General features: G+C 34.5%; 1 protein-coding gene across 9 annotated transcripts in view; it reads right to left on the bottom strand.

The window, feature by feature from the left end:
* HMBOX1 (homeobox containing 1) overlaps nucleotides 1–23,777 on the bottom strand; it is a 184,665-nt gene that overhangs the window by 105,945 nt on the left and 54,943 nt on the right. For all 9 annotated transcript variants that reach the window (XM_058720794.1, XM_058720795.1, XM_058720796.1 and 6 more), the window contains exon 2: nucleotides 2,953–3,032. In XM_058720794.1, the coding sequence (XP_058576777.1) occupies nucleotides 2,953–2,975 (23 nt within the window). In that variant the 5' untranslated portion in view covers nucleotides 2,976–3,032. The remainder of the gene's footprint in view (nucleotides 1–2,952; nucleotides 3,033–23,777) is intronic.

Genomic DNA, 23,777 nt, shown 5'->3' with positions numbered 1-23,777 from the left:
TGTGGAAGAAGCCACTTTGTAGCAGAATAAAGCAGACATAGCAAGAAATGCAGAGCAAAAGGGAAAGCTCTGCAGTGTTCATATTCTTTGTTCTAGCAATTCCTGAGACACTGCTATATCTCTGCTCTTACTGTATGTGATGTAAGAGCTTAAATTTCCTCCCATAGTTTGTTTAAATTAGATGTTTGTGCCTTGCACCAAAAGAGGTCCCTAGTACAAAGATATACCTAATGTAAAAAGATCTACAATTGCTAGAATGGAAGGTATGATCACTATAGAGTAGAATAACAATGGCATGATGAGCAGGATCAAATCCTACATATAACACTGAAGGTACTATGTTTCACTGAGAAAATGCCAAGATTAGAAGTTTTCTTAGATATCAAGAATAGTATTTCAATGTGCATTAACAAAGGTACATTCTGTCATTTCTACACTTTGTTTCTTATAATTTACCTAAAGCATATAATCCTGAAATTATGGCAGTAAATGACCTACAAAGTTCATTTATGTCCACAATACCAGCAATTCTTTTATAAGCAGAAAAAAAGATAATGTGTAAAAACTGAATTAATTTTCTTCTGTAGCACAAATACTATTCACAGGATAAGGAGTATCTTTCACTTTAAATTACTAATCTGAATGCAGACTCAGGCCAACAATAATTGAAAATGATGTGAGAAGAATTTTGACACTGCAGTAACACAATGTTTAAAGCAGAAAAGAACAATTAAATTCAGGAATTATGGCTCAGTTCATAAACGGATACTCTAAAAGACGATACTGTATCAGACCATAATAGTAAACCTATCTTATAATAAATTTTATCCCTACTTGGATATGCACCTAAACCCTTCTTAGATAACCATGAGGTCCAGAACACTTTCTTAAACTAAATTCTACAGGGGCGCCTGAGTGGCTCAGTTGGTTAAATGTCCGACTTTGGCTCAGGTCATGATCTCACGGTCCGTGAGTTTGAGCTCTGCGTCAGGCTCTGTGCTGACAGCTCAGAGCCTGGAGCCTGTTTCGGATTCTGTGTCTCCCTCTCTCTCTGACCCTCCCCCGTTCATGCTCTGTCTCTCTCTGTCTCAAAAATAAATAAACGTTAAAAAAAATATATTTTTTAAAAAAACCTAAATTCTACAAACATACAAAGCAAAGAAGGTTAAACCATCCACAAATGATTAATCTTGAAATCACCTGTGCAAAAATGACATTACTACCCTGCTTGTAAAGCATTAACAGTTAATAAGATTTTATTAAATAACAGCATTTTCTTCAGTTTGATTCTGCTATCTTTTCATCTAGAATGAGTAAGCAAAATATGATCTAGTCATAAGTTACTTTTGTTTTGCATACATGGTATTTACCACATGATGATCTAACACATTCTAATCATAATATTCATCAACTAAAGATGTACTCAGGCCCTTCTGAGTATTTATGGCACAGTAACCTCTTTCATAATTATTACCATCAAAGGAGTGGAAGTCTTAAAGTTTAAAAATGACAGGAAGTGAGAATAAGTGAGAAATGAAGATTTACTGGGGATTGAGTATGTTAAGATGATTCTATAATTCAAACCAATAGGAGAACTGACTAAAGCAAAACAAAAAAAGTATAAAAAAGCAGTATAAAAAAGACAACAGTATAAAAAAGTTCTTTCATATATAAAAAGACTTTGAGAAACAAAATTATATTTCACTGTGCCAATCACACTTTACAATAATTACTTTTATCATTAAGATGACATTTTTTATTGTAGCCACCTCATACATGTTTGGGGAAACAAATTCAAGTAAAAACATGCAAGTTTATAGAAGGAAATATAAACTAGGTATGGAATCAGAAATCTGGACACTATTTAGAGAAAAATCATTCATTCAACTAACATTTACTGAACATGCCCTATGTGTCAGACCTTATACAAGGAAGAAAGGATGCAACAAGGAACTAATCAGGCAAAAACTCCTCACCTCATGATGCTTACATTCTAATGGCTATTAAAAATAGCTATCAGCAATTATATCATTAAAAAAAAAAGGAAATTAAGTCCCAAAGCAATGCAGTGCCTTGCCATTTCCCAAAGACATAGCTATTTACCAAAAATTCAGGCTACAGTTTACATCACTTGGGCCTATTCCAGAGACTTTTCGATATGTGATAGAGTCAATGAGACAGGAAAAAACTTTAATGAAAAACCTAAATAATAAAGAAAATCTATGTTAATGTCTACTTACTGGATTAGAGAACTGTCAAACAAAACGGAAGGAATTTAATCGAAACATAGACTACACCAAATTTTAGAAAATACTTATGCTAAAGGCACTCTGCATTAGACTTCAAAGATCCACTTAATGAGCTAATAGATACTTTATCTTCTCTAATATCTGAAATTCCCGGAATACTTTTATTCAGAGGCCTATTTAATATGAACTAGTGGTTACAGTTCATATCCTAGCACAAAAAAAAAAAAAAAAAAAACTCTCAACATAATACCACCATCTCAATTTGTATTTTTTGCCTGACTCCAAAGAAAGACTACCAATGACATTAGCTAATAGACTTAACTACATTATCTCCAGTAGGTAAAGGAAAATGGCTAAGGTGCTTAGGAGTCTGCATACAAAGGCAGTGTTAAAGTAACATGCTTCCAATATTCTGCTTGTCACAAGGAATCGAATAGTAGCTAGCCATCTATTTTGGAAGTTTCTAGGCTATTAAACAGTTTGAAATAATTAGTAGAGTAGTTTCAAGTTGAAAATTAATGTCAGACTTCAAAGTTGAAAACAGAAGAGAAAGGTAATTTGAAAATTCATTCCTTTCCACATGATTATGAAAAAATTCTTTCAACTCTACAAATGACTGCTGTCATTTCTGGATCATAATCATAATGATTTCTTCACTTTATTAAAACAAGAGATAAAATTAAGAAAAGGACTAGATACTTACACCACTGGAAAGGAACTGAGCATACTTTACATGAGGTGAATCAATATCCTTTCTAGAGATGATCAGCGTTATTTATCATTCTGTAGAATAAAGACAGAAAATTCAGAAATACTTGGTAATCAAATGTTGAATAAAAATTTTAATTACATATCGTAAAGATATTAACAGTCAACATCAGGTAGCCATGTTTTAAAAATTATTTTGTAATTTTAAGTGAAACCTTGGTTTGAAGCAAAATTTTAAAAATAAAAAAATATTATTGATAGCTTTCAAAATTATTACCTTGGAAAAAGTAATGAAAATCATACCCCTGAAATTTAATCTGTTATCAGACATCACCCAGGGAAACATTTACACTTGTGACGGAACATATATATTATTGTGACATTCAAGCCTTTGAAAAAAAAAATGTTTTTGAGAGAGAGAGAGAGAGAGTGTGTGCACAGCAGGGAGGGGCAGATAGACACAGAATTTGAAGCAGGCTCCAGGCTCTGAGCTGTCAGTGAAGAGTCTGACGTGGGGCTCGAACCCTCGAACCCACGAACCCTGACATAATGACCTGAACTGAAGTTGGATGTTTAACTGACTAAGCCACCAGGCACCCCTCAAGACAACTTTTTGATAACAGTATCAGTGCATTTATGTAGAATCCTCTAAAGCAAAAAACCCATGATTGCAGCTAAAGGTTTTAACTGTGGAACAAATTCTGGGGTCTACTTCCATGTATTTTAGTACTTATTTAACTACTAGCGAAATCTTGAGTGACTTAATTTCTCTAAGTCTCAATGTCTGCATCTATAAAACAGGGATGATTGATAACTACCTTGAAGAGCTATAGAAGTTAACACATTTTTTTAAATGGTGGTCATGAAGCACTTCACAAACTCTCAAGTCGCAGGGGGCTATTATCAATTTAAAAAGGAGACTAATATGCATGTTGCTTTAGATTACTGAACACAATGTAAATTAATAGAGTGAGTTTAGTACTTCTATCTTCTGATTAGCATTCTACTGCTTTTATTCACCATTCAGACCCTTCGACCCCTTTCAATTTAGACATAGATTTTAACAAAAAATGAAATCTACTATTCATGGTTTAGAAGCTAAAGATCATGTATTACTGACTGGACTTATTAGCAGTTTCAAACTACAATCTAAAGAGGCAACACTTTCCATTAACTCAAAGTTAAGATTATAAATTACACGAAAGTTAAAAATGTTGATGTCAAAACTCTCACACTAAAATACACACTCAGCACTGAATTATATTAAGCAAGACCAAAGTGTCTAACAGTGACTAATGATATATGCGAAATGTACAGGGTAAAGTTAGAAACCTTTCATATTTGCATATCCTGAATTGTAGCTTTAATGAAGTTCCTGTTGTGGTTAATTTTCTTGCTGACTTAAAAAATACCTGTCCTGGGGCGCCTGGGTGGCGCAGTCGGTTAAGCCTCCGACTTCAGCCAGGTCAAGATCTCGCGGTCCGTGAGTTCGAGCCCCGCGTCAGGCTCTGGGCTGATGGCTCGGAGCCTGGAGCCTGTTTCCGATTCTGTGTCTCCCTCTCTCTCTGCCCCTCCCCCGTTCATGCTCTGTCTCTCTCTGTCCCAAAAATAAATAAAAAACGTTGGGAAAAAAAATTAAAAAAAAAAAAAAAATACCTGTCCTAAAAAAAAATAGAAGTACAAAGAAAACCTACTGAAAATGCTGCTGATTGTAAAAATATCAAAACTAAGCCACAAAACTGATTAATGGTCAATATACACTTTTCATTCTTGCTCAAATCCAGTTAAAATATGTTAAATTCTGAGGCCCCTGGGTTACTCGGTCAAGTGTCTGACTTTGGCTCAGGTCATGATCTCACGGTTTCTGAGTTCAAGCCCCACGTCGGGCTCTGTGCTGACAGCTCAGAGCCTGGGGCCTGCTTCAGATTCTGTGTCTCCCTCTCTCTCTGCCCCTCCCCTGCTCGTTCTCTCTCTCTCTCTCAAATAAATAGACATTAAAAAAATACACTAAATACCTACTTGCCCTGAGATAGGCACAAAATCATAACAGTAAGATAAGACCCCAGTAATGCAGGAGCATATTAAACTATAGGAGAAGGTCAAATAAAAATTATACACACACACACACACCCCTACCTCTATAATAACATGCATAATGTGATAAGACTAAAAATACAAGTTTTCTGAGAGTAACAATTTAGAGATTATTTTAGGCTACAGAGAACTGGGAAGACTTCTTAGAGTGAGATCTCAGCTGTTAGCTGAAGATTAGAATAAGACTTCCACCAAACCAAAGTGTGAAGAGAAGTGTGAGAATCCGTGGAGGAAAGATTTTGGGGAGAAGGAACAGTTAAAGGAGACTATGAGGTATGTTTAGGGATTAAATAGACCTTTATTGACGGCCTTTTACATGTATACGTGAGGAATATATAGACTAGAAAGGGAATCCTTCCACAATCTTCAGAGGGCCGGCAAATGCCTCACAACAATCCTGACTGACCTTTATTATGCAAGTATGAGGACCACGGTACAACTGAATCAGACAATCTCAGAAGTAAATCACCAAAGATTGTCATTTCACAAGTGAGGAAACTGATACAAAGTTACTGATACAGACTTGTGTAACTGCAAATCACTGCGTTTATGTCATTCATATTATAGATATAAATGGGTTTAAAATATTCAGTAGAACTAAAATATTCTAGGGGCACCTGGGTGGCTCAGTCGGTTAAACATCTCTCAGGTCATGATCTCACAGTTCATGAGTTCAAGCCCTGCATCAGGCTCCACACCGACAGTACAGAGCCTGCTTGGAATTCTCTCTCTCTCACCCTTTCTCTCTGCCCCTCCTCTGCTTGTGTGTTCTCTAAGTTAAAAAGAAAAAAATAAAATAAAATAATATAAAATAAAATAGAACTAAAACATTCTAAAAAAGCAAGCAAGTACGGTGCTATGAGTTCTCTACTTTCAGGCTCATTGTCACAAAGCCCCCTCTACATAGAAGACAGATTTTTTTACACCTTGTTTTAAAAATGAGTTTAATAATTAAATAAAGATGTATATTAAGATCATAGCCATTAGAAAGGGCACTATAAAAAAAAAAAAACAACAGAAAATAACAAGTACTGACAAAGATGTGGAGAAAATGAAACCTTCTTACGTTGCTGGTGAGAATGTAAAAATCGTGCAGCCACTATGGAAAACAGCATGGAGGTTTCTTAAAAAACTAAAAATAGAAATACCTTATGATTTAGTACTTCCACTACTGAGTATTTGCCCAAATAAAATAAAAAACAATAAATCAAAAATATATATGCACCCCTATGTTTATTACAGCATCATTTAGAATAGACAAAATATGGAAGCAACCTAAGTGTCCATTGATAAATGAATGGATAAAGAAAATGTGGCATATACATACAATGCAATATTACTCAGCCATAAAAAAGAATGGAATCTTGCCATCTGAGAAAACATGGATTGACCCAGAGAGTCAGATATGAGTCAGATTGAAAAAGACACAGGCCATATGATTTCACTCACGTATGGAATCTAAAAAATAAGTGAACAAAGAATAATCAGAATCAGACCTATAAATAACAGAAAACAAACTGATGGTTGCCAGAGGGAAGGGAGGTGAAGGGGTAAATAAGCAAAATGGGAGGAAAGTGGGATACAAGCTTCCTATTCTGTGATGAATAAGTCATGGGAATAAAAGGTACAGCATATGGATTATAGTTAATGATATTGCTAAAGCACTGTTTGGTGACAGGTGGTAGCTACACTTGTGGTGAGCATAGCATAACATTAAGAGATGCTGAATCACTATGTTGTATACCTGAAATTAATGTAACATGTGTATCAACTATACTCAAAAAACTTAAAGCATAAGAAATCTGAACTTAAGAAGGTTTTAAGGATAAAAGTTCATGGATACTGGATCACATTCAGCTCTAAAAAGCAAGTAACCTAGGGGGCCACTGGGTGGCTCAGTCAGTTGAGCACACAGCTGGTGATTTTGGCTCAGGTCATGATCCCAGGGTGGTGGGATTGAGCCCCACGTCAGGTTGAGCATGGAAGCTGCTTAAGATTCTCTTTTTTCCCCTGTTCCTGTCTCCTGTGTATGCTCTGTCTCTTTCTAAAAAAATAAAAATAAAATTAAAAGCAAGTAACTTATAAAAGTTAAAGAATCAGCTCCTCATTGGACTCTTCATCTTTTGTACTTTAAAAAGAGAGAAAGAGAGAGTGTGTGTTGAAGAACATTCTCAGATGACAAAGATAAAATAATTCTGTACCAACAAAGCTTACATTTGGTATGTGAAAAAAATTTGTAAATATGTAAAACTTCAGAGAATGTATTTTTTCAGGCATCCCAACTAAGAAAAATAATTAAGAAAAGGTTCTAAGAAAAAACAAACCAGAATAAGAGATGTGGTAATAGGGAAGATGAAGAGAAAGGATAATACTGTAAGCAATGAAACTTCCAGTTTCTATTATATAACACACATTTAAATAATAACCAAATGTCTAGGAATGTATAACTTGTATGATAAAGACTCCTGAAACAAAAACACTATATCATAAAAGAAATTTTAATAAATTTCTAAACTATACAAAGTAAAAGAGTTGTAGACAGGTGAGATGAAGGTAAGCAGAAGTAAAAATACTTCCAAGATCTCACAAGGAAGAAGAGGCTCAAGGGAAAAAAAGAAGAGGGGCAGAAAATAAAAGTACCCTTAAAAGTCTCATCTCTTCAAGGTCAAGGAGCCGGCAAGGAAAGCAACGAGCATCTTTTGGGGGAAAAGAGTATTTTGTTTTCAGGTAACTGCAGAGAAACATGTATCAGTCAAGGTACAATTTTAATGTCAAAAGTACTTACCAGTATAAAGAGAAAGAGTATATAATTATAAAATATACAGTTTATGATTAAAATATAAGAGTTACAAACTTGTATACACAAAATAACATAGCAGGTAAGAAAGCAAAATTTGCTAGAACTTTAATAAATTTATTTTTAAAAATAGAAATATACAGTAATTTCAGTATACTTTTTAGAATAGACAAATACAGTTGGAAAGAATATAAATTTAATTATAGTATCAATTAACATGATTTTTAAAAGCTACCTTGTAACCCTCTAACCAAAAACAGATTTTCCTATGTTCACTACCATGACTTATCATAAACATGGTCATAATGAAAGTTTTAATTAACTTCAGAGATATATACCTTAAAATTTTCAAAAAAAAATTACGATATCTTTCCTTAAAACCTATGACACTAGATAATCTTTGGATCAATTAGGAAATCAAAAGGGAAATTATGCTCTATGTGGTAAGCTATGACAATATATAAATAAAATCATAATTAAAACCCATGTGATCCAGTAAAATTTATATGCAGAAGTAAATTTATGGCCTTAAAGAATTTTAATATTTTTAAAAGGCAAGAGACAAAAACACTTAAAAAAGAAATGAGAAAAGAAACAAAATTTATCAAAATAAATTAGGAAGAAGAAATTAAGAGATATTACTTAAAATTCATAAGAAGTAAAGACTTTATAGAGAACATAAATAAATCAAAAAGGTAGCTCTTTGAAAGATGATTAAATAATCAGAGTCTAATGAGTGGGTGGAAAAAAAAGGGAACAAGAGGAGTGAAAACTCACAAGATTCAGAATGAAAGAGAAATACAACCACAAGTATAGGAGATAATTAAGAAAACAAGACAAATTTTAAAAAGACGAATGCAATTTCGTGGCAATTCATTTCAAAACCTGAAAGAGAAGATGATTTCCCAGTAAAATAGAAAATATCAAAATTGACCCAGGAGAAATGAATTGAGTAGAACAAAACACCATAAATTAAAGGTAATTAAAAATCTACTATAGAAAAACATCAACACTGGGCTGGGTTCTCAGTAGATTCTTAATCTTTAAAAAAACATAATTCTAATAATAGTAAACCACAGAAAAATACAAAAAATGCTTCAAGTCATTTTATCAAGTAAAAATAACTCAATGCAAAAATCTAATAAAGGTACTAGTACATAAAATATACCCATAAACTGATTTCACTTTAAAGTTAAATATGATTCTAGGGGCGCCAGGGAGACTCAGTCAGTTAAGCATCCCACTCTTGGTTTCAGCTCAGGTCATGATCTCCCAGGGTTCATGAAATCAAGTCCCACATTGAGCTCTGTGCTGACAGTGCAGTCTACTTGCGTCTGCACACATGTGTTCTCTCTCTCAAAAATAAATAAACATTAAAAAAAATTAAATGTAATTATAAATTTAAAAAAATAAAATTAGACAATAGAGTCCAGGCACATGTCAAAAATAATATACTACTATAATTTATTGCAGAAATACAAGTGGTTCTTTTTTAATCAACATAATCTAATACATCAACAAATTAAGGAGAAAAAAATCATATCATCGTATCATTAGATGCTGAAAAGCATTGGATACAATTCAGCAACCATTTTTTAAATGTTTATTTATTTATTTTGAGAGAGAGAAAGAGTACTGGCAGGGGAGAGGGGCAGAGAGAGAGGAGAGAGAATCCCAAGTAGGCACCATGCTCAGCACAGAGCCCAATGTGAGGCTTGATCCCACGACTGTGAGATCATAACCTGAACAGAAACCAAGAGGATACTTAACTGACTGAGCAACCCAGGTGCCCCTCAGCTTTTTAATAAAGCTCTATGGAAAAAAATAAAACAAAAAAATTAAGCATTTCTGAAAAAAAGAACAGTAGTATCATATATAGCAAAACATGATAACCATTTCAAATAAAATTAAGGTTATATGAACATACAATAAATTTGTACATACATTGTACAGAGGTATGTGTGTTTATGTATAGATCAAGAACTTGCTTCTATATGGAAATCTGATGATCTGTGGTTACTTTGAGTACAGGGTGGGAAGTGAAACGATTAGGGAAAAGATGGGAAGGAGACTATTCACAGTTAATTTTTATTATTTTAATCATATGAATCATTGAATCATTACTCATTCAATAAATCAATAAATAAAATTAATTAAATTAGGGATTAGAACAGGAAGCCCACTAACCCCTTTAAAATTCAACAAAGACTTGGGCGCTTGGGTGGCTCAGTCGGTTAAGCATCCGACTTCAGCTCAGGTCACGATCTCACGGTCCGCGAGTTCAAGCCCTGCGTCGGGCTCTGGGCTGATGGCTCAGAGCCTGGAGCCTGCTTCCGATTCTGTGTCTCCCTCTCTCTCTGCCCCTCCCCCGTTCATGCTCTGTCTCTCTCTGTCTCAAAAATAAATAAACGTTAAAAAAATTTAAAAAAAAAATTCAACAATGACTTAAAGACAATAGGAACTAATTAAGACACGAAAATGAATTAACTGGCATAATATCAGAATGAAAGACAAAATACCTTTTTGTTAATGACCTGATGGAATACTTAGAAAATACAAGCAATTATAGTAAAAGAAAATTGAAATAAAAGTAAATTATCAATAAGAGGTATGATACAATACAGTTAAAATTTTAAAAAGTTCTCAAAAATAAAAAATAAAAAAATAAAAAAAAATTCTCTAGTTTAGAAACTAACACATACAAAAATAATGGGAAAAATATTTCATTCACAGTACTTTTTCCCAATATTTATACATGACCGTATTGAGAAATAATGCCAAAAGATTTGTTTTTTTTTTTTAATTTAAAAACAGGAACTTAAAGTTATAAAGCAAAAAGTCCAAGAATCACCAAAAAACCTGAGCAAAAGGAGAAAACTAAAAATAGACTTCAATGATATGTATCAAAATACATTCAAAAGACAATAATCAAATCAATATGGCACTGGTTTAAGAATAGACACACAGATGAGTGGAACAGAATAAAAGCCTTAAATATAGATTCCAGCACATATGAAAAAATGTACAAGTCAGAAGTTAAATTCTACTTCTGCAGTAAAGGATAAATTATTTTCTCAAATGATCATTACAAAACTGGTTATCAAGCAAAAAAAAAAATAGATCTTTATCTTACATTATTTATTAAAAAAAAAAAAAAAAAAAGAGCTCCAGGTAGGATAAAGAAGTGAAAAAAATAAATCACAGCAACACATTCTACAGTAAAATTTATAAGATGATATGTCTTTTAAACAATCTTAACAAAGAGCAAAAATTTGAAGAGACAGGCAGACATAAAAGTTCAAAATTTCCTAGACATAAAAAGTGAAAAAAGCATCAACAAACTAAGCAATTAAACTGGAAAAAATATTTGACATGTAGAGACAGAGCAGATTCAAATTATCAAGTTTATAAAAAATACTCAAACTTACTAAAAGTGAAATAACAATTAAGTGGTTCTAATGAGACAGCACTTTAGCAAAAATGTAGAAGACTGATAATATCTCATCAAGAAAGTACTGTCATATTTTATCATCTAAATGAATTAGGACATCCTTTTGTGTATTTTTTAAAGTTTATTTATTTTGAGAGCAAGAGCTCCCCTCAAAGAGGGGAGGGGCAAAGAGACAGGGAGAGAGAATCCTAAGCAGGCTCCGCAGCTCAGTGCAAGGCCTGATGAGGCAGGGCTCAATCCCACGACAGTTAGATCATGACCTGAGCAGAAATCAAGAGTCAGACACTTAACTGAGCCACCCAGGTGCCCCATTTTTGGAAAGAAATCTGGTATCATGTATAAAATGTAAAGTACTTCCTTCTACCTGTAACCTACCAGTCCAATTTCTGGGAATCTATCATACAGAAATAAAAGTAATCATATGTAATACATACAAAGATGTTTACTGTCACTTATTTTCCAATTTCTTGTCTGTATAAACAGTATTGTTTCTTTCTTTCTTTCTTTCTTTCTTTCTTTCTTTCTCTCTCTCTCTCTCTCTCTCTCTCTCTCTCTCTCTCTCTCTCTCTTTCTTTCTTTCTTTCTTTCTTTCTTTCTTTCTTTCTTTCTTTCTTTCTTTTTCAAGGTAGGCTCTATGACCAATGTGGGGCTTGAACTCACAATTCTGAGATCAAGAGTCACATGCTCTACTGACTGAGTCAGTCAGGCGCCCTAAGCAGAGTTGTTTCAATCAATACAGGAATGGCTGAATAAATTACAATATACTCTGATCAATTAACACAATGCAATCATTAAAAAGAATAAATCAGTTTTACTAAGTGACTTGGTGGGGATCTGCACAATGCAGTTGTTGACTGAAAAAAAAGCAAAATGCAATCAAATGAGTATAATATGATCAGGCTTAAAGAAAAAGAAACTACAGAGGCACCTGGGTGGCTCAGTCAGTTAAACGACTGACTTCAGCTCAGAGCATGATCTCACGGTTTGTGAGATGGAGCCCCACATCAGGCTCTGTGCTGATAGCTCAGAGCCTGGAGCCTGTTTCAGATTCTATGTCTCCCTCTCTCTCTGTCCCTCCCCCACTCATTTTCTCTCTCTCTCTCTTTCTCTATGAAAAATAAACATTAAAAAAATTAAAAAAAAAAAAGAAACCACAACCAAAAAATCACTTTGTATGTGTATGTCTTATGTCAGTGTGTATACCTATATACATACATAGACACATACCTAAGTACCTGAACATAGAAAAACAGGTAGTCAACAGATAATGGAGTTGGGATTAAGGACGGGTATGTGTATTTGGAATATGATCAGGAAGGATAAATGCATCTATGCAATAGATACACATACACCCACACTTATGTAATAAAATTATAAAAATTCCTAATATCAGAAGTGGACTCAATTATCAAATGATTAATTTAGGGTTATCAAAATACTACACAAAGTCAAGGTGAGCAATGAAGAAGCCTACTATCAGCATTGTTGACCCTTGAAGAAAAATAAAATCCAGAAAATCCATTAGGAATAAGAACCTGTAGATGCTGTGTAATCCACAGGTGGTAAAAGGTTTTTGGTTTTTTTTTTTTTACCCTACATTTTGTCTTTAACATAAAAAGTAGTAACTGTAGAAGGTAAAGGAAAAGGTGAATTTCAGAAGACCTATACTATAAACGGTAAGTCTGCCTCTTACTCCAAACTCCTTTTTCTCTTCCACTCAGACACCATTCAGTTTCTTCATACATCTTAGTACAAGAGTGACTATAACTTTATGATAATTTCCCAGCAGAAAAATTGTTATAACAAAGAATATGTACATTTTAAGTGATGCTAGGTTTTGTCAAATTGCCTCCCGAAAAGGCAACAATTTATACTCCCCACCTTCAGGTAATGCTTAATTGTGAATCCAGTACATCCAGTGGCAATTTACAATCGAATTTATACTTTGCGGTTCAGCTTGTATGTTCCACTCAATAATAGTAAACACAGAAAGGACAGAATATTTAAATCAAGGAAGAAAGAAAGAAACAAGGAGTGTAAGGCTTTAGGAAGAAAGCAAAGCATAAGAAAGAGTGAAGAGTTAGCTTAGCTGTGCCACAGGCAGTAAGCAAGCAATCAAGAGGAGAGATGACAGGGGACATTGCAAACATCAATTAGTGACCCTTTAAGCCCAGATTTGGATACCAAACATGAATTCTCAGAAGTTTAAAACAGCCATTACAGAGCTCTTTTTACTGCTCTTTCAGCATCTCACACAGAACCCAGTGCTACCATTTAAACTATTTAAAATAAAGCAAAAAATACGTTAAAATACAGAGGTACACAAGTCTCATGTTTCTGCAAGTTAGATGCTGTTAGTATTTTCAATTTACAGATTGTGAATTCAAAGAATTTACTAAAGTGAACCTCCTTCCTGACTAGATATACAGTAAACACACACACACACACACACACACACACACACACACGAAGCTAAAAAAGGTCTTAAACTCTTCTAAAGTGAACATCCCTTTCCCTTAGCTCTCAGTCCTTCTGTCCAAAGATAAATACTGTTAAGTTTCCTGTAAATCCTTATAAAGATAAAAATTAAGAAATAAATATACTTAGACCTGCATATAGCTACCATACAATTCCTTTTTTAATGGTCGTTTTAAAATACTTTTATTATGACAATTTGCAAACATGTACAAGGGCAGTTAGAACAGAGTAATAAATGCTCAAGTGCCCATCACCCAGCTTGAATAATTAAGAAGGGAGGGGAGTTGTTAATTATTTTCAAGTGAATTCCAGACATCTTAATCATTTTAACATACAATTCTTAGCAAGCCTGAATATCTGGTTTCCAAATCCAGAACAGATTAGACACAGAAAATTAGAAAGTGGTTGGGAGTGTTTAAAAAGGCTTTACCACAGAAAAAAAATGACAGCTGCCTGAGAAGAACAAAATAAAATAAATGAAAACAACTATTTAATTATAGATACACATAACACTAACTCATCAAAAAATTAAAGTCATGTTTAGAGTCTTTGTTTTAAAAAGGCAGGAAAGTATGTGATACACTTGTTTCAAAAGTTGAAAATGGTTAAAAGTTTACATTTTAGGAAGTTAATCAGAAGGTGTTTCACTTATGCTAAACAATTTCCCCCTGAACAATGTTGGGTAAATGAGGATTTACTACATTTAGCTGTGATTTGAGAGGCAATTTGCAGAGTTCTGCAGTGAAGAATGCTTGGTGACTACAGGAAAACAGAACCACAGATATTGCAAATTAACTCATCTAGATTAGAATACTAATCTCTCAAATAATGCCTCTAGGTAGTTTAAAACTGTAAATAACAACCACTACCACTATTTAATGTTTACTTCCCTGGGCCAAATACTTACTGGTTAAGTATTTTACAAATACAAACTCATTTAATCTCACAATTCCCTGAGGTAGGGAATTAAGACAAGACACTACTTGCCCAACGTCAATAAACTAACGGGACTTCCCTTTTCTTATTAGAACTGTACTATAAGTACTTGTGTTGGGCTCCATCTTTCTGCAAGTATAAGTTTAGGGATACAATTTTTTATCATTTTTCTGGGGCAATGTTTCATTGTGATAGGTACCATGCAACAAGTTCAACAACAGACACACCACTAAAAAAAAATCTAGTATTTACATCAAGTTTTACTCATTATGATTCAGGATTAAAGGATATTGTATACCATGGACATTTTTATTCCAAAATAATTATTACATATGCTACTTGTCAAATTTTTAAAGACCTATATATACTCTTGTGGCTTTTCTTACATTTCCAGTGACAGGGAAGTTTAATGGAGAGTTTTGCTGATAAAGATCTTCCTTTTATAAAATTCTAAACTGTTTCTTAGAACTTCAATCCACTCATCTGGCTGAATCAATACAGACTAAGTTTTACCTTTTCTCTCCCACAAGGCAGCCTTTTAAATTATCTGCAGAATCTTGCAAAGAGTCTCCATGCTAAGTATTCCCAGCCCTGATTCCAGTTTGACATGGTTTCCTCATTTGTCATTATCCTGTCTTCTCTTAAAAAGTGGCTCCCCAAATTTGACACAACACTTTTGCAAAGAGCCTAATCAGAGCAGGATACAGGTTTTCCGGTACTAGACCTAAAACAATATTACTTTTTTCCATTACCAAGTCAATTTTGTGTGTACTAAATTTGCAGAAAAAAAAGTTTCCACACATTCATTCATGAAGCAGTGATTAAATATCTATGATGTTAACTGAATCAGGCTTCTTTTTTTACGCCAAACTTCCCTTTCCTAAACTCAGGGGTTTTTTTTAACAAAAAAGCAAAATAGTTTCACTTTTGCTTCTTTTTCTAAGCAAATATTAATCTTTAATATATATGATTAATATATATGACCAATATTAATCAGCATGTTATATATTTATCGTATGTGTCTATTATCTGTGTCACGATTGCCTATTATCTGTACCAGCTCCTAAAGCAGTATCTGGAACACAACAAGCACTACAGTTATTTGTTGAACTAACTCATGAATAGACAGAAGAGGGTAGAACATTCATATTTTTTATAGCTTCTTGGAAGGAGTCTCTAGGCTACTATACTTCACTGTTAGATGTTGAAGCATTATCAATAAACACAATTAATCGGAAAAGCCACATGACTGCCACATGCCCTCTAGAATTTACTATGGTCGTCTAATATAGGAGTTAAAGGTTTTGATTACTTTAAGATATATGGTGGTTTTTGATGTTACCTTCAAAATATTACTTGCATTTCTCCATTCTAAAATAATTATATAACCTGAAAATAAAAATATACATTGTTAATAGAAGGTCACTAGTAAACTCTATTTAACTATGCTGTGAAATGTTAGGATATACTTAAGTCAGAGGCTGAGCCAACCTCTCTGCCTTTGTATGTGGCCTCAAATGTACTGGACTCCAACCAGAAGCACCCTTATATTACAGTCGGTTTAGATAACACTTTCTTGTGGATTTATATCTGAAAGAGTTGTAGTTCCAGATTTTATTTATTTGAGTTCAAAACACATGAAGCTGTTTTCATTTATTATCATACTGTTTATATTATACTATTTTGCATTCCTTACTATGAAAGTCTCAGGGTGTTTGAATCTCATGGGGTTGTTAATGTTAAGTTACACATGATCCTACTTCCTTCTTACTGAATTGCAGTACAAATATATTGTACCACGTCAGTTTAGGACAGGTGTTCCCAAACTGTGCCATGCATCAGAATTAAAAGCACAGAATCCCTAGCCAATTCTGTACCTACTGATTCCAAATAATTGAGGGTAGGGGTCCAAGAATACTTTTAAACAGCTCCTGGAGGTAATGCTGCTTGGAAACTACTAGTTTAGAGAACAAGCAAGAACTCTAATACCACAGTGCCAGAGAACAAGAAAGAATTAATATGGCAATGCCATACCTGGTGTATAAAATATAACATCTAGGCATAAAGACAATTTTGAGAATAATGTCATCCAAAATATTTCCTATTATTTCCCATACCAATCAATACTCTAAGCTGAGTACTTAACCTTATTCATAATTGAAAGTAAATTTGGTAGAATTCTACTTCACTACAACAGGAAGACTTATTTTGAAGGCAAAGTCTATCATCATCATATATATATTTTTAAGTAGGCTCCATATCCAGTGTGGAACCAAACACGGGGCTTGAATTCACGACCCTGAGACCAAGACCCGAGCTGAGATCAAGAGTTGGAGGCTTAACCAACTGAGCCACACAGGTGCCCTCATTATAAATAATTTTTAAAGTTTGTGTACTATCATTCAAAAATGGAACTACCCCCTGGACTAAAACAAATACATAAAAAAATCCCTATTGACACACATCCAGAGTATTTTGATATTAAAATATAACGATTTACTCACAGAACCAATTCACATGTCTTGATCCACGGCTCAAACATTCATATGGCTTTGAAGCTTCTATTTTCTTTTGCAGGCAAAGGATATAACATACTGATAAACAACCTCCAGAGCAAACCCTTGTGGTTCTGCATTTCTGAAAGATTCAATATTTTCTTCCCATTTTTGCATTTCCCCTATCCCAGCAGTTTTCCAAAGTCTAATAAATGAAATCATTATAGAATTGGCATAAAGGATTTCATTAAGCTACAATGAAGTAAATCATAAAATCTTAGATTAAGCTAGACCAGATGTTAGTGTTTTTCAATCACCTCTATTTACAGATGAAAACAAAAATCAGATAATAGGAGCCAGAAACCCTGACTCCCAGGTTAGTGCAAAAAATCCAACATAGTGCTCTAGAAACTTAGGGTCTATATAAATGCGTGTCATTTAAAGGTTTTGTTGAGTTCAGAATTGTTATAAACATGCCAACAGAAGCTGTCCATAGTTGGTCCTGGGCAAGTATTTCTTGGAAAGGGATTAATAAAATTCATCATATTTTGCGAAACAACATAAGAAAAACTACACAACGAGATAATTGTTTGGTATTCACTTTCCCTATAGGCACTTCTTTTTATGCTCAATCCTGCAGTACCTTGTGTTCATTTATGCTTTCAACAAATATTTACTGAGCATCTACTACATGTGAGAAATTACACTGGGAAATACAGCAATGAACAAAATCCCTATTCACATAAAGCTTACATTCTTGTGGTGAAAGGCAGGCAAATTTAAAAAAAAGTCAAACATACAGTATTTAAATCATGGTAGGTACAACAGAGAAAAATAAAGCTGGGAAAGCATTTAGGGATTGTGGGTGGTGGGGTTACAATTTTAAATAGGGTGCTCAGAGAAAGCCTCAGCGAGAAAGTTAAATCAGAGTAAAGACCTGAATGAAGTTAGGAAGCAAGCCATGTAGATAAAGGGGATCAAGACCCTGAGGCAGAAACTGTCTATCATGTTCAAAGAACAGCACCGAAGACAGCGTGGCTAGAGTTGCATGAACAATAGAACATGAAATCAGAGAAGTGGGAGCTACCAGGAGGCCCAGATCAAAGAGGAACCTGTAGTTGAAAATTTCTATTAAAAATACTAAATATTATCTTGGCTAGATAGCAATTAAATCAGTAGCTTCACTAGGGATGACTCAATTTAATAGGAAACTTAGCATGAATCAGTAATGGTAGAAATTTCTGATAATATCAACAACAGGTTAATAGAAATGTTATTTTGGGGCATTCCCAGCATCCATTAAATTGACTTTAGAGAGCATCATCAACTACTCTTATGACTAGCTTTGAAGCATCCTCTTGTCAATTTATTAGGAGGTGAGTGCTAAAAGGAGGATATAAAGGCAGAGGATGAGGGAATTCATATGCTCTTCATTGCAAGAGAAGCGGAGAAGTGTTTTTACCTTCCACATCTCAGGAGGATATGCTAATATATAATTCAAAATAAGGAGGTAGCCAATCAGGTTATGTTTTACAACTGAACTTGAAGTCAAATTCCAGGGAGCCAAGTTATGTTTCATCCCAATACTTACAACACTAAAGGACAGCTGCAGTTTCTTTTACTTCCTGCATTCCCAGTCTATAGTTATTTCAGAGCCTTGCATTTTGTGTTGCCTGACTGAACAGATCTGAACAGCACCTCAAGTCATTAGAAAAGGCTCTCCACCTGAGTTAGGGAGCATAGAGCTTTCTCATGCTCACCTTTAAAAACCTGGGGGGGTGCAGATACCATCTCATTTTCCCTATTTCTTTTGCTCTTTTATGTTCCCCATGACCTGGCCATTCCCAACAAGATCATGTACTCTACTCCAGAATCATAATGGATTATCTAAATTTTATTTGCTATAATCTCTTTATATTTCAGATCTGTTATTCTGAATTATTTTCCTCAGATATCTACTGACAAACTCATGAGTTCTCAAACCTCAGTAACAAAGTATAATGCACGATACAAATATACAGTATTAATATTTTAAATTATTTATTATACGCTACCAAATACAACTAGCTCTCAAAAAGCACTCTCTGTACAATGGATTCATATCTAATTATAAGTGGCAAAACTTGTTCAATCTTTGGAATAATTTCCAGATTCAAATGAGTTTTACATTCTTTTATATTATGTCTAACCAGCATAAAAAAATATGCTAAATCCTGTGCTCTTTACTACTTCTTTTATATGAATTAATATATAAATAAAAGTAGAGATTTAAAAATACCTATCAAGCACATTCATATTAAAGAAAATCTCTACAAAGGACAGAGAATGATTCAGTCTTAAGATTCTGATTTATACTTTATGCCATATCCCCAAATACTAAGTGTTAATAGCTTCAACATATAATTGACAGGTTGTCATTTTAAACTGGAATTTATAGCTTGAAAAATCCACTCTTTATATGGTAAACTAAAAGAACACACAAGTATATGCTAAACCAACATTTCAATTACTCTCTTACCAGGTTCTTTTATCTGTGACCTTCCTTCTCTCTCGTACTTGAAACCGTTTTTCTGCTGCATTAATACCATGGTTTCCAACTGTCCTGCCTATCTCCATTCTTGTGATACATAGTTAACAAAACAATCTTTCTAAAATTCAAAACTGGGAATAAAATGGAATAATACAAAGAATAAGAGACTTGGAGCAAGATGGTTATGTGTTTGAAAGCTAAGGTTCTACAACTTGGTAACAGTTTGGTCTTGTACAAATGTCTTAACCTTGCTAACCCCTGGTTTCCTCCTCCGCGAACTGTAAACAGTGATATCTGCCTCAAGGGGTCACTATGAGGACTAAAATAAAATACAGAAAAAACCTAAAGTAGGCACTTGGAAAGGTTAGCTCCCTTGTTCCTTTGTCAGTATGAACCATCAATCTTTCAAAAAGGTTAGTGTAACCTAAGAGAAAACTAATTTAAGGAGACTATCAGAAAGACAATGTAATGGCTGGTATTGAGAACACTTGCTTTCTAGTAGGGGAGTTTATTTGGAAAACTATACCATGAGAAAGTAGTTTTGTGAGCATGCAGAAATGGAGAGCTAGACAGACAGCTCTCAGCCAAGAACTGCTTGGACAACGCTTGCTTCTCCCCAGTAACTGTCAGGACTCACTGTCCCAAGAGTTTTCCTCCCAAATCTAGTTGTTGTTTTTTTTTTATAGTGCCTCCAAATAACCTTTCAATTACTCTAAGTATGAATAAGTGACAAACTATTTGAGAAAAAACATCAAGAGCCGTAGTTTCTAACCATCTGACTGGGATGGGGGCAATGGAAGTCTATGACAAAAGGGAGGGAAGAGGTAATATTAACAATTGTATAACACTCTCTAGTAGGAAATTCTGGAACATGGAATACAAAAATATGAACTACGTAGGTAACAGTTTTTGATCCAATGGGAATCATCAGTGTCTGGGGACTTTGGCTCAAGGTATTAATTCCTCTTCCAATACCTCACTGAACAAAACACATTCAAAATGCTGCCATGAACGACTACAGCCTGGCTAAGTTTTTTTGAATACTTATTAACATCTATGGTCATATCCTCCCAGTCCCTTCAAATAATGACCAAAATCTAGAAAGAATTCTGGTAGAGATCATGGAAAGAACAATGAATATCAGTGTTTTCTGATCCTGCCTGCTAAAGTTTTACACCTCTAAAATAGAAAATGCTTGCTGGAGTCATGGGATATGGCAACTAAATGAATAGAAATGAGATATTAAATCTCATGATTCTGTATGTTGTCCTCAAGGGTGAAGGAAGTTTCAAATAAAGATTTAAGAAAATAGAAAACGATGATATCCAGAACTGAATATTTAAGAATCAACAGAACACCCAGAGGCAGTATCTAGTTGATAGCAGATGATGAAGAACCAGAAAATGTGGGAGTCAGAGCTGGAGAAATAGACCAAATAAGCTACCTCTGTATGTGCAACAGTGGAGGGCATAAACTGGAGGCTTAGCAAGTTGGATCAATCCCATGGATTTTGTTTGGTCTACATGGAATTTTGACATTAGGAGACAGAATATAAATATGAAGCCTTCTGAATTCAAGAAAAAAACTGCAGCATCTGTCACCACTGAGTCACCACTAAGTTTGTAATACCTAGTGTGCCAACAATTGGCTGGAGTTGAATTGCACTGTCCCCCTTCATATAAGGCATGCACCCTCCAGTTCAGCACAGTCCCTACTATTTCTAGACACTAAATATCAGTTGCCATTCATCACCAAGCTTATACTAAGGTTTGTTCCAGGATAGAGAAATAATTCTTTGTACTTTTATCTCTATGAAAAGTATGAAAACAAAAACAATTTTTTTTTCTCCTTACCTGGTCCACTTCTTTATGATTCCTGGGTACTACCTGAGCAATCACCAAATAAAATGAGGTAGTGACACAGCTCATTAAAGGAGGAGTCTAGAATATAAGCTAGAAATCAAAAACAAACTCCTAAGAATTTAGTAACTGAAAATGCAGCAGGTTCTAAATTACATAACCTTTAACCTAGCAATTCCAGTTCTGGGGATTTACCCCCCACAGATATAGATGGGTAAAATAACTTATGTTAAATGTTATTCTCTGCAGCATTACTTGTAATAGAGAAAGATTAGAAGCAACCTAAATATCCAACATTAGGGGACAAGATAAATAAGTTATTATATAACCATGCAATGCAGCCATTAAAAAATAAGCAAAGTCTTGATTGCTAATGCAAAACAGTCTTCTAGTGAATAGAACAAGGACAAGCAGAGCAAACATGTCATTTGTGAAGGAGAAGGGGGAGAGTGGGGAAGAATATATACATTAACTATACCGATTTATTTATACACACACAAAGAATTTCTAGAAGGAAACAGAAGAAACTGGTAATACTGATTCCCCCAGGGTGGGGAACTTGACACCTGTGGGATGAAAGTACTAAGAGACTTTTCACTGGACATATTTTTGTATCTTTTGAATTCTGTAGCAAGTGAAACCAGTTTTTAAAGAAGTAACAGGTTGACTGAGCTGATTCCAAGTATGATTAAGAATTCAGCAACTATCATGGATGATGCAAATTTCAGCAGGAATTTAGAGAAGGGCGAGAGGGTGAGCAAAGGAGAGTGAGATGAAATAAAGGCCAATGGGAGAAATGGCATATCTTTTTCCATCTGGCTCTCTGAACTGGTTTTGAGCCCAGAAATAAAAGGATAGATGGAAAAGATAAGAAATCTTTTCAAGAGAGACTGAAACTCTGAGCACAAACTCTGCTGCTTTGGGATTTGGGGACAAAGCGTACAGAGATGGGAAGTAGGGAGAACTCTCTAATTCAGCCATGCACTCCTGGGTACTCTGAAGGCTGGCAGCTCTGAAAGCACCAAACAGAATCTAGCTACTACCCCTCACAGAAGACCCAGCAGCAGTGGCAGTGAAAAGGTACCACATTGGGGTGGCTTGAGGGGGATGGACTTCCCAAGTAAGCTGTAAGAAAAGAATATTCACTTCATGTTCCTGAACACATGTTACATTCCACTCAGACTCCCCAAAATACCTAAGGGAACTCTGAAAAGGGCTGGGGGGCTTGTGTGAGCAGGAGGGAACTAACAATTATATCCTATGTCTATATAGGTGATGAAACCTAGAAACATTATGCTACAAAAATATACAAGTATTATGCAGAAGAGTGAAAGAACAGAAAACAATACCCTGGCAAGAGAGCCAGAAGTAAAGTCTTACTGGCCTTTTTTTTTTTTTTTTTTTTTTTAAACCTAGGCTATTGCTCACTGAACAGGAAGTAGAAGAGAAAAAACATGATGGCTGGAAAGAGGTTACTCAAGGCTCTGCTGGGAACCAACACACTTAGTTATGCAGTACCTACTTTCCAAAGTGAAATCTTTCAACTGCTTTAAAATGTTTCTTTTCTAAGCCATTGAAAGCAATGAGATCATGTTCTTGATTAAGTGCCAGGTTTTTTCCCCTGCAACCCAAATTGTTGAAGTTAAAAAGAGGAAAAATTAGAGGAATGAAAAAGGATGAAGGTAGAAAGAACTGGGAACATAAAACACAGAGGGGGGGGGGCAACATAAATATATTTTAACAGGCTAGCGGAAGAAAATTATGGAATGACCACATATAGAGTCTGTTTTAAAAGTCGAGGGTATCTTGCCCTGTTCCAAAAATATACCAAAGTATCCATTCAATCTGTTTAACTGATGTTTTCGCATTCCATTTTACCCAGTTAACATATACAATCCCTTTATGCCTAACAGCACATAGTATTAAGTAATTACAAACACATAGATAAGCCATTTGTGAAAGATGAGGTACATATTAATACCACAGGGCTTGCTGAACCATAAAAAGAAATCTGAAGGCTAGTCTTGGGCAATTTTGGTTCATATGTTTTTCACAAGTAGAAATAAATGATATTCATTACCATAAAGAATGGATAGTGAGAGCTATAATTTGTGAAATAAACAAGAAGTCAAATGTACAAGAAGTAGAGATTAAATTCCATCTTGAAATGCAATTCCTAT

The sequence above is a fragment of the Neofelis nebulosa genome, chromosome 3, assembly GCF_028018385.1.
Source record: "Neofelis nebulosa isolate mNeoNeb1 chromosome 3, mNeoNeb1.pri, whole genome shotgun sequence".
In the NCBI taxonomy this organism is placed as follows: domain Eukaryota; kingdom Metazoa; phylum Chordata; class Mammalia; order Carnivora; family Felidae; genus Neofelis; species Neofelis nebulosa.
Note: the sequence above shows the minus strand (reverse complement) of the source record. Positions and strands in the feature narration are given on the sequence as shown.